This window comes from Plodia interpunctella, chromosome 30 (genome assembly GCF_027563975.2).
Source record: "Plodia interpunctella isolate USDA-ARS_2022_Savannah chromosome 30, ilPloInte3.2, whole genome shotgun sequence".
NCBI lineage: Eukaryota > Metazoa > Arthropoda > Insecta > Lepidoptera > Pyralidae > Plodia > Plodia interpunctella.
In genome coordinates this window covers 805,924-817,627 of record NC_071323.1, presented here as the reverse complement: position 1 = coordinate 817,627, position 11,704 = coordinate 805,924, and the positions used below count along the sequence as shown (strand labels likewise).

General features: G+C 36.1%; 1 protein-coding gene across 1 annotated transcript; it reads left to right on the top strand.

The window, feature by feature from the left end:
• Positions 1–26: 26 nt before the first annotated feature.
• Roe1 lies at positions 27–8,271 on the top strand. The gene is made up of 6 exons (XM_053767088.1): positions 27–200; positions 994–1,150; positions 1,745–1,858; positions 2,922–3,041; positions 5,814–5,897; positions 6,694–8,271. Exons 1-6 carry the CDS (start codon positions 112–114, stop codon positions 6,799–6,801), a joined length of 672 nt encoding a protein of 223 aa, XP_053623063.1. The 5' UTR covers positions 27–111; the 3' UTR covers positions 6,802–8,271.
• The last annotated feature ends 3,433 nt before the right edge of the window (positions 8,272–11,704 follow it).

Genomic DNA, 11,704 nt, shown 5'->3' with positions numbered 1-11,704 from the left:
ATGACAACTGTCATAGCATGGCTAGAGAAAAAATCTAAAAAAAAAATCTTGACAGATAAGAATTTAGGCCTAACCTCTGAGAATTTGTGAAAAATACAAAAATTGGACAAAATGGCATCACTCAAAGCGTATAGTGTAGGAAGAATGGCAAAATACATTACAGAATCCAGTTTACGTCAATTCCGATCGAACATTTACAGGTATATCATCATTGCGCAACCATAGCCTGCATAACCTAAAATATCGTTTGTCTTTACAAAAATACAAATGATTCGTACTTTTTTCAGAAGTTACAATCTCCACTTATCATAGTAATAATAGAACACCGTTCAAAAAGTGACATTTAATTCATTACGTCCACAAAGTAGAAGATGATGAAATCTTTGAATAACTTTATCGATAATCTGATAAGTCTGCCGTTAAATTAAGAAGTTTTCTGATGTATAAATCAAATAAACATCTCGCTTTCTCATGTGTATGTTGTATTTTCGGTTGTGACAACCCAAGCCTTATTGACAAAGATTTTACTGTTATTTCACAAACAGCCGCTGGCCTGACATTAACCCTCTCAGGGAATGCTGTTATTCCATCAATTGACGTTGACGATGAGTCTTTCGCGGCTGATAGGCAACAACCACATTCGCAAAGAGGGTTGAGAACAGACAGGCCAGTCATAAAATGACAGGTCTGGTCTCTGATATCTTCAAAATTTGAAGTTTTATTTTTTTTACGTGATGGGCTTCAAGCATTACAATATTGAGAGGGACTGTGAGAAATCAACTCAAGACTTAGTATGGGAGCCCCTTAAATATTTGTTTTATGCTGTCTTTGTAGTTGTTGTGGCAACGTAAATACATCATCAATGAAAATTTCAACTGTCTTAACTATCACAGTACGTGAAATACAGTCCAGTAACAGACAAACAGACTGAAAATGGTGTCTTCGAAATAGGATCTTTTGGGTACGGAACCTTAGAAATTGTATACCTTACAGAAGCACAGCATGCTCATACAGCACAGAGGAGAAGCCAGCGGAAACAAGCAATAATAACGACAAGCAGCTGCCGACGACGGTCGAGGAGTGCCACAAGCAAATAGAGACGCTCACCGCTGAACTGAACACAACTAAGCAACAGATGAAAGATTTTGAGGTATTATTGTTTGCCTATAACTTAATTATACAGATTAAGATGCCTTTAAGCTACTCGAATGAAATGTGATACTAATGTTAGCATTTAATTAACTCGTAAAGAAAAAGAAAATATTTCAGGTGGGCATTAACAAAATATTTTTTCATCTTATTTTTTAACTTTGTTTTATTTTTTAACTAGATGTTGCCCGGGGCTTAGCTCCCGTGGGAGCCTTGAGATAAAATATAGCCTATAGCAATCTTGGATAATGTAACTAATGGTGAAAGAATTTTTGAAATCGGTTCAGTAGTTTCGGAGATAACCCGCCTCAACATACAAACTCACAAATGCTCACCTCTTTATAATAATAGTATAGATTGTTGCAGGACGCTATAAATAAAAGATGCAGTCACACTGCATCTATATATATATATATATATATTATATATATTTATATATTCAGTCCAGTTTAGCTGTGTGTTTAACTTATTGGACTAATCAAGTGCGAATAATGCAATACGATGCGACTCTGTCCGACCCTGAGGAATACACCAATGAGACACTATTGTGTTGACAAACTAATTTACTTATTGTAAAAAAATAACTCGTTCTCAGGACAAATACAAGCGAGCGTTGGCGGACGGTGAAAATGTGCGGAGAAGGATGGTGAAACAGGTGGAGGATGCCAAGTCGTTTGCGATACAGAGCTTTTGCAAGGACCTCCTCGATGTGAGTAATATATATAAAAAAATATTCCTTTAACTCTCTTTTTAGATAAGTTCATAATGGAGATATTTTTTTTTATTGCTGAACATAGTGTTGAGCAGTCCGTTATCACAGGTGGCTAAATCCATTTATATCTTGTGGACAAGCATTATGAAAGCTAGATAAGTTTATATCAGAGATCCCCCACGAGGCTGACTTCAGTCACACAAAGTGCACTGAAGCCTTGTCCAAAATATAGAAGAAAAAAAAAAACTCTTTAGGAATGCCTTGCCTATATGCAGGCATGTGTCTCTCAGTATGTATACCTTATATGTATTGTTAGTGATACTAACAATGCTTTTAAATATATGACAAAAAATAAAATCACGCATTTTTGGTCTCCTCCAAGGTCCATACTAAATGATAGTTTTGACGTTACGTCACAATTGAGTAATGTCTTAGCGGAAAAAAGCTATGTTTGTTCGACAGCTACATTAACTATTGCGTTTATCACGACGATTTCCTAATTATAGTTGTTTAAAATATGTAATCTATAAGATTTTATATATATATATATTTAAACTTGACTTTCCATTCAACTTTACTTACAAATGATTCAGGGGCATTGTTACAGTCTATGAATTAATACAATGACCTTAAATAAATCGATTTTATCATTTTAACAATTTTCTGACCTTGTCATTTTCTCTTGACGACCTCGGTGGCGCAGTGGTAAAGTGCCTGCCTCTGAACCGAGAGGTCCCGGGTTCGATCTCCGGTCGGGTCATGATGGAAAATGATCTTTTTCCAATTGGATGTTTATATATATGTGTTTTGTTATAAAATAGTATAGTTATAGTAAGTATCGTTGAGTTAGTATCCCATAACACAAGTCTGGAACTTACTTTGGGGCCAGCTCTATCTGTGTGATTTGTCCTAATATATTTATACTTATATTAAACAATTCTCTGACCTTGTCATCTACATCTATATACGAAATTGTCCGTCCGTACATATTTGAAATAATTGTCTGAGCGTGTCATACCTGTGTACCCTACCTATATACGATATGACATCGTCCGTCCAGGTAGCGGACACGCTGTCGGCGGCGGCGGAGAGCGTGCCGGCGGACGCGGGCGCGGGCGCGGACGCCGCGCTGCGCTCGCTGCACGCCGGCGTGCGGCTCACCAGGGCGCAGCTCACGCAGGTCAGCGGGGAGGGGGGGGGAGGGCTTACTGTTTCCTTAGTGTACCACATTTTTTTTTTAATATTTTTTTTTTAAGTGAAAATATTTGTTTAGCGGGCCTTGTGCACTTTTTGTGACGCGTGAATACACAACGTTAATATTCAAGTTTTCACTTCTGCCGGCACTCGCGGAGTGCAACCCGTTTTTTTTTTTTATTAAACATTTATAAAATTAACATTGTACCAATACTTTACTTGTTCATAAAATAGGATAATTAAATTGATTACTGTGTACGGTACAACTTAATAAACACTGATGACAACCCGCGGCGGAGTTCGCAACGCTCGTGAAATTCACCCATTAATAGTTTTTACAATCTGCAATAATTCTTTAACAAGTAAATAGGAATGTAATTTATTTTTTCATGATAAAAGATTTTTAAGATTTGAAAGATTAAAAAAAAGGCATTTATAATTAAAATTCAACAATTGCACTGTGACAAATACATGATAAAATTTAAAGTATTTAATTCATTATAATTTAATTCAATTAACTTATTATATGCGCGTATCGCATTGTTTTACTTTATTTTGCTGTACCGTTACCTTTAACACAATTATGTACAACCAATGTGAACCCATGGTATGCAATAGATAATTTTAGTTTAATTTTAAATAAATATACGCGATGACTTTTTATAAATTGACAATACTTTGTCTACACGCTCAGTCCATGATTATGAACAACTTTTAGTACGGGAGTAGCTCTGAAATCGCGAAAAAAAAAATCAGCTGTTCTATGTTACAAAATTAAATTAATAATAAGACGTAAAGAGATGGATTAATTCAGCCGAACTGGCACGGTCTCGATAGCTCAGTGGTCGAGAGCACTGTCCCGGATAGACAGGGGCGCGGGTTCAAATCCCGCTCGATTCCAGAATTTTTTCATCTCATTATTATTTTCAAAAATAAATTAAAAAAGCATGTGTGTGACGTGTGTTGTAACAAATCCATTTCAATGTTTGGCTAATCAGCTGATTTTTATGCGATTTCAAGGTTGCTTCCATATGAAAAGTTGTTCAGTACCATCGACTGAGCGTGTAGATAAAGTAGGTAATATAAGAAATCACCCTGTATATGTGACGTTACAAGCGTTTAGGTACGTAGTCTACCCTTTAGGTACGGAAATCTAATTAGGATAGAACAGCGGTTAAGAGCACTGCAAACCTACCATCAACTTTTACGGAACGATTCCAATGCAACTCAGTTCAATTTAGGCACCTAAAATGAATCGCGTTCATACAAAAAATTAAGTCGACGGTACGAATTTGCGATGCAGATCAGTTTAGGTCGTAAAGTGGGTCGCGTTAAGAGATGATGGTAAGCCACCTGTTCCGGATGGACAGGGTCGTGGGTTCAATTCCCGCTCGATTCCAAACTATTCCATCTCAATATAATTTTCAAAATTAAGTAGAAACAAATTGACTGTGACATACGGACGGACAGACGTGATGAATTTATAAGGGTTTCGTTTATCGTCATTCTGCTACGGAGCCCTAAAACGCATGTGTAACATGTATAACAAATTTATTTTAATCTATGGGAAAGGCGGACATCTAATGTATAAAAGAACAAGCGTTTTTTATTAATCAACGCCCAGCCTATACCTTAGAAGCTATAAACGCGAAATTTGGGCAGTAGCTTTAGGTTATTACATAGTGCTCAGATAAGAAAGAAATTTTCAAAATTCGACCCCTAAAGGGATAAAAAGTGGAGGTAAAGTTTGTATGAAAAATAACGAAAATCTTTACTGATCTACTTGAAACTTGGTACAAATGCTATGCAACAAAAAATAATGAAACCCGTGTTTCAGGATTTCTTAAAATTTGACCTTTAGGGTAGTTAAATGAGGGTGAAAAGCAATAGAATAATCCCATTCAATATTTCGTCGACTATAGATATGAGTAGACAGCTCAGCGGTAAACACCATTGAATTCACGTTGTTACTGTTGATGGTTCGAATCCTGAACTTCGATTATTTGGAATTAAATCTGATTATCTATATATATACCATACCATAAATTTTTAATTATGCCAAAAAAATTAAAGGCTTCATATTAAAGACCCTATTAATACATGTGAGTATTGAGGTTTGCGTTTATCCTAAAACTTTAATGAATTTGTGGACGTAGTTTGAAACTACAATTATTCCAATTCATAGTTTATCGTGTTCTCTCGCTCTCGCGTGCAATGACCCCGGCATAGACAAAAAATAAATAAATAAAAAAGAATTGCCAGAATTTCTCAATGAAAGTCGACTTTGTGTGAACCGCTGCGCTGAGCCTAGCTTTACTATGAAGCGCAGTAGTCAGGTGGCGCACTCTAAGTATTATAAACCAATTATTGTAGATTTTATTTATTGGATAAATTTTGGATTTCGATTTTTTATGTTTTGACTATGCACATAATTATCAGTAATTTTTTCATTTTTTCATTTTATTTTTTGGCATAATTAAAAATTTATTGTGTTATAGGTGATTTTCTGAGAAAGTTTTGTTATGGTTTTACCCGTGGCTTTACTCGAGCGAAGCCGGTACGGGCTGGTAGTGTCCCATAAAGATATCATTTACCAACACAAAATGTAATTTTCAGTGATTTAAGTTACAATGTTTGTTAAACTATAAAAATTACTGTATGTGCAACGTGTGTTATTTATAATTACAGTTTAAGTTGCAATGTGTGTTATTGTTATTTATTTTTGTGATTGTAATCGTGATATATTTGATGTGGACAGGTGTTCTCCCGGCACGGCCTGGTCGCTGTGTCACCGTTACGAGAAAAGTTCGACCCGAACCTTCACGAGGCTTTGTTCCAACAGGTTCATATTTATGGTTATCCTACTTACTATACTAATATTATTAATTTGTGATGACCTCGGTGGCGCAGTGGTAAAGTGCTTGCCACTGAACCGAGAGGTCCCGGGTTCGAACCCCGGTCGGGTCATGATGGAAAATTATATTTTTCTGATTGGCCCGGGTCTTGGATGTTTATTTATATATGTATTTGTTATAAAATATGGTATCGTTGAGTTAGTATCCCGTAACACAAGTATAGAACTTACTTTGGGGCTAGCTCGATCTGTGTGATTTGTCCTAATATATTTATTTATATTTATCTATAAATTCGAAAGTTTGTGATGATATGTGTTTGTTATGTGTACTGGACGGATTCTTATGAAATTTGGTACACGGGTAGAATATGACCGAATAACACATAGGGTTTTTTTTAATTCCCACGGGAGCGAAGCCCCGGGGCGCTGCTAGTTATATTTTTAATACCAGACTGATTTTGGTATGGTTTTCACCAATGGATAGCGTGATTCCTGTGGAAGTGATTATATACCTAAAGTATATAATTTATTATATTATTATCCGCTAGTAAAATATTATTGTCAATTAATATTATAAATGCGAAAATAAAGTTTGTTTGTTGCCTCTTCACGCTCTATCTGCTCAACCAATCTTCTTGAAATTTTGCATACATGTAGTTTGAAGTACGGAGAAGGACATAGGGCACATTTTCATCGCGGAAAATTAACTGTTCCATTTGGGAAATGCACGCGGGAGAAGCCACGTGCGAAAGTTTCTGAATAAATGATTCGACTTTAATTTCAGGAGGTGGAAGGCTTTGAACCGGGTACAGTGGTTACCGTAAGCAAAGTGGGTTACAAACTGAAGGACCGTTGTGTGCGGCCGGCGTTAGTCGGCGTAGCGAAGGCGTAATGGCTCCTGGACTATACCGGACTCTGGAGGCCTACCACGAAACATATAAACGCGTGGCACGTCACTAACGTTCGTGCACACGCTATCTCTTTTTATTACAAGCTTTTAGTTTCACCTTTTAAAAGACAAAGATTATTTATTTGCAAAAACATGAGTTTACATTTTTTTACAATGTGGTGTTAAAAGAACAGCTTAATCCTACATGTGTCACCGTCCACGGGTATGCAAATTTAAATGGAGAGCATTCTATCATCCCACAAAACAAAATCGAACAAATAAAAGTAACTAAATTAACTAAATTTATATCTAAATCTGTCATTTAAAAAAATCGTTTAAATTATAATAACATTTATCCAATAATCAATCTGTCATGTTGTCTGTCTGTAATCAAATCTTGCAAGTTAGATTTCTCTCACTTCCAGTTGAGCTATAGAGTTGAAATTTCCCACGTCGCTTCAGTTTCCATGATAGTGCATTAATATGATAAGCATCATTGCTTATTGTAATGGTTAAGACCCCCCCCCCCCGCCTTTGAACAAAAAGGGCCCAGGTTCGGATCCTACTCGTGCCACATGAGTTTGTATACCAATCTGACTCATGTATAGTAGTTTTCATCGACCATCACTTGCTTCCGGTGAGGGAAAACATCGCGAGGAAACCTGCATACTAGTTGATTATTAACTTGTGTGTGAAATGGAGAAGGCAATGACAAACCACTCCATTAATAATGCCAAGAAAGTTGTTGTGTTTCATTCCACGTAATGACCGCGACCCACAGCCATGAGGACTATGAAAAATGACCTGATGGTGCAACCCTGATCGGTTCCGAACGAGGGAACTCCTCAACTGTTTATAGCACGCACATGGGTTTTTTGCCAGGCGTCAAATGCCATAAGATCTCGTCAGAGACGACAATAAAAACTTGACAAACATTTTATCGTGTAAAATAAAGGAAGAGCGCGTGAACGCAGTTGCTTGCTGCGTGTTTTGTGCTTCATGGTAAATGGACTACATCAAATGGTACTGGCTATGTTCTGTTATTCTGTGGCAGTGTTTCGAATTTCGTCGGAAATATATATATATATATAATGTTGTCGAAAGATGTTTGTTTGTTTGTAGTTGAGTTTTAAATAATTTAACACGTTGTGAGCGTTTTTATCGACAGTTTGAGAAAAAAAAATATTATTGCAATATTATTGATAAAAAGCAGGAGCCATATTATTGGTAAAATATGATAATGTCGTTAGTATGAAAACGATTAGTATCGCTCCTATCGATAGTATCGCTCTGCGGTATGACTTGTCTCTATCGAATGTGCAAATTGCAATCGGGGTAGTATCGGCAGGCCTATCAATCGTACGACCTTTTCGAATGACGGCGCATGAGGTACATAGAGACTAACGTCTTTACGACTTTAGTCTAAACGTAATAAATACAAACATTTTCATTTTTAGTATTAATGTCGTTTCTCGTTAACGTTAACTCTATGTTCGATTCCGCTACATAGCGCTACTGTACTGTCTCGTGTCGCTCGGCTATTACATAGAGTTAACATGTGTAGAATCGCAAATTAGATTGTATTTTTTTATATGAAAAAAAAATACGAATCACGAAAAGTCGTAGAATAAAAGTTGCTTGTTTCGATGTACCCGAGTAGTCTTTAGGAGGTTTTGCGTTTGATACCAGTAACTGATGTATAAATGTAATGTTCAATATCTGTGAGATAATCAAAACTATAAACCTATCGATAGTTGCAACGCTACTAGTGATGTGCCGTCGAGAAATTATGTTCTCGACATTCTCGATAATTTCCCGAAGGTTTTCAAGCCTAGTGAAGTGCCGAGAAATTGGTTCTCGAAAATTTCTTCCCTTGTAAATTTCATATTTCTATTTCCTAGAGAAAGACTGGCTGGTTTCATCGTGTTCTCGAGAAATTCGAGAACGATACATCGCTAGACATATGGCAGCAGTATGTTTGGTACATGGAATTAGTAGGTACTCTGTACAAAGTAATTACTAAATCCATGGTTTGGTACAATAATGAGTTGTCTTTGATCAATTTTTAAAAAAGTTGGTACAGATCAGTTCCGTTCAAGTTCAAATCACAGTTGTTCTATCTGACAGTTGACCATTCTTGTATGAGAGAAACGACGTAGGTTTACGACGACGATTTTCTCTGTCTACGCTTCGTATCACTATCACTATATAGGTAGTATAAACAAAGTCCTTTCCCGCTGTCTGTCTGTCACTATGTTAGATCTTTAAACTACGCAAATAGTCCCTCTTCTCAATAAATTCAACCCTGTCATATAACTATATTGGCAAAATTTATATAAAATAATAATATCTACTTATAATTTTTATTTACTTTATCCGTATGTATGTATGTATAATATATTTATATACTTTTATATTTTAAGTTACACACTGATCCGTGTTTATAATATCATTATAACATATTCCGTGTCAATTTCAACCTTGACGTTGGCAAAATCATCGTTTTGGCGAACGATGGAGCCATGAAATTAAAAAAAAAAAACTACGCAACGGATTTTGTTACGGGCTTTACACTACAGACTTGGCTTATGCCTTCTTCCGTGGATATTAGCCACTCTTATTTATATATAAATATTCAATACAAAAGACTTGGCTGTATGGGCTAGTACCCTTTGCCTCCTCAATAAAACGAGGGAATAAACCAAAAAAAATAATCGTTACGGGCTTTTAAATAGATAGAGTGATGCAAGATGCGATATTTAATTGTATAATTTAGTATTTTTTTACCCGAGCGAAACCGCGACCGGCGGCCAATGATTATTATAATGATTTGATGAAAAGTGGACATTTTACGAAAAGGACAACTTTGTTGTATGATTGTATTAGAGTAATAATATTTTTGAATTGTTAACTGTTATGCTGGGTAGGTATGCGTGTAGTGTTTATTGTTTAGTGGTGTTATGTCATATGGAATATTATGTAGTGTCTGTGGATTATTTCCTAAACACTGTACCGAACATTACAGTGTTATGTCGCACTATCAAATTTTGCCTTAACCCATCGATGGATAGTTGTGGCTATTTTTCACTATAGGTATATAAAATTTGAAACGAAAAATTAGATGAAAAGATTAGTAAATGAAATTATGCCAATCAGTAGAATTTTCCAGTCATTTAATAACTGACAAATCAATAGCAAAAACAAATACTACTAATCATGTACGTATGAAACAAAAGAGATATTTTTTTTAATGCTAGGGAGAAAAAAAGTTTTTACACATTTCAATTTACTCAAACGGAGCGGATATTACGAAAATTCATATTGCATCTGTTCTGCTACTTCAGCAATTGAGCGTCGGAGCCCAGGGTGCGCAGAAAATTCTTATACCTTAGAAGACTTACAAATTAGTTGTAAATTTCACAGGAAATTTGTTGTACATAATGTAATTTTCCAAATAAAGCATTTATCTGATAAATATGTTCGTTTTAATTAAAACTACTTCCCTTCTTGCTTCAAAATTCCCAAGCACGTGGGCAAGACACATAATTGGTCACCCATCTCGTAACCGATCATATTATTAGAAACTCCAGTGAAAAAAATACTGTGATAATGACAATAATAATAATAATAATTGTTTATTTTGGCAATAAATAAATACCATATTAAGTGTTAGTAACAATGTTCTTAAAACTATGTTAGTTACTTATTTAAGTGGATATGGGTCCAGTGTTTAAAAAAGGGCCCATCTACCCTGCCAGCGATAATAGTGAGGAGGCTGTTGGGGCCAGCGGCCACTCTCCGCATCAAGGAGGCCACCCTCTTTCGCACTATAGCTTGGAAGGTGTCCACGCGCGCTTCCGCGAACATCCCTGACGCGGAACAACGTCTCGGTAACCCCAACATTGCCCTCAAACCATTATTATATTAGACACGCAAGTCGCTGTGTGCTTTTTGTGTGTTATCGACCCATAGATTGCACGTGTAAAACACTTGGCAGAATGAAAACAATGCTTTCAACTTTATGACAAAAATAAATTCACACCTTTTCGGACTCGTCCAAACGCTTGTGGCTACCACAACATTACCACCACCATTACCATACCGAACCGTTACCTTCACCATATAACCAAAACCAAGGATTTACCAAGAAAAAGCACACACAAGCACAAGCACTATATTTATTCACTCCGTCGCAAAGAAACAGAGAAAGTACGCAGCTCTGAGAAGAACGCGCACTTCACATCACAGGCAAAACCCAGTCTTCAGTTCCCCAAAGTGGTGACCCACGCTCCATACTAAATGACACTCTAAAAAGAACTATGTTCAGCGGCTACCTTACTTATTGACGACCTCGGTGGCGCAGTGGTAAAGTTCTTGCCACTGAACCGAGAGGTCCCGGGTTCGATCCCCGGTCGGGTCATAATGGAAAACGATCTTTTTCTGATTGGCCCGGGTCTTGGATGTTTATCTATATATGTATTTGTTATAAAATATAGTATCGTTGAGTTAGTATCCCATAACACAAGTCTCGAACTTACCTTGGGGCTAGCTCAATCTGTGTGGTTTGTCCTAATATATTTATTTATTTATTTATTTATTTATTGAGTTTATATTGTGTCATAATAGAAGTGTTTCAAAATTTTATAATTTTTAGTTTTTTAATATTTATTTTTATTATTTTTTTAACGACTTTCCAAACAATTTTAAATCTTCGTAACTGTAATTGTTAGGATCTTGTCAAATTCCAAAGACTGCTGTTTATAATGTATTTTATTTCTATATTAATTGGGACGCGCTTATGACAGAGTTCATAGCCAAAAATGTTTCTTTTTTAGAATAACAACCTTATAAAAAATAAAACTACTTGTGTTGCCAGCAACATAATTCAGCGGTATTGTTTGTCTAT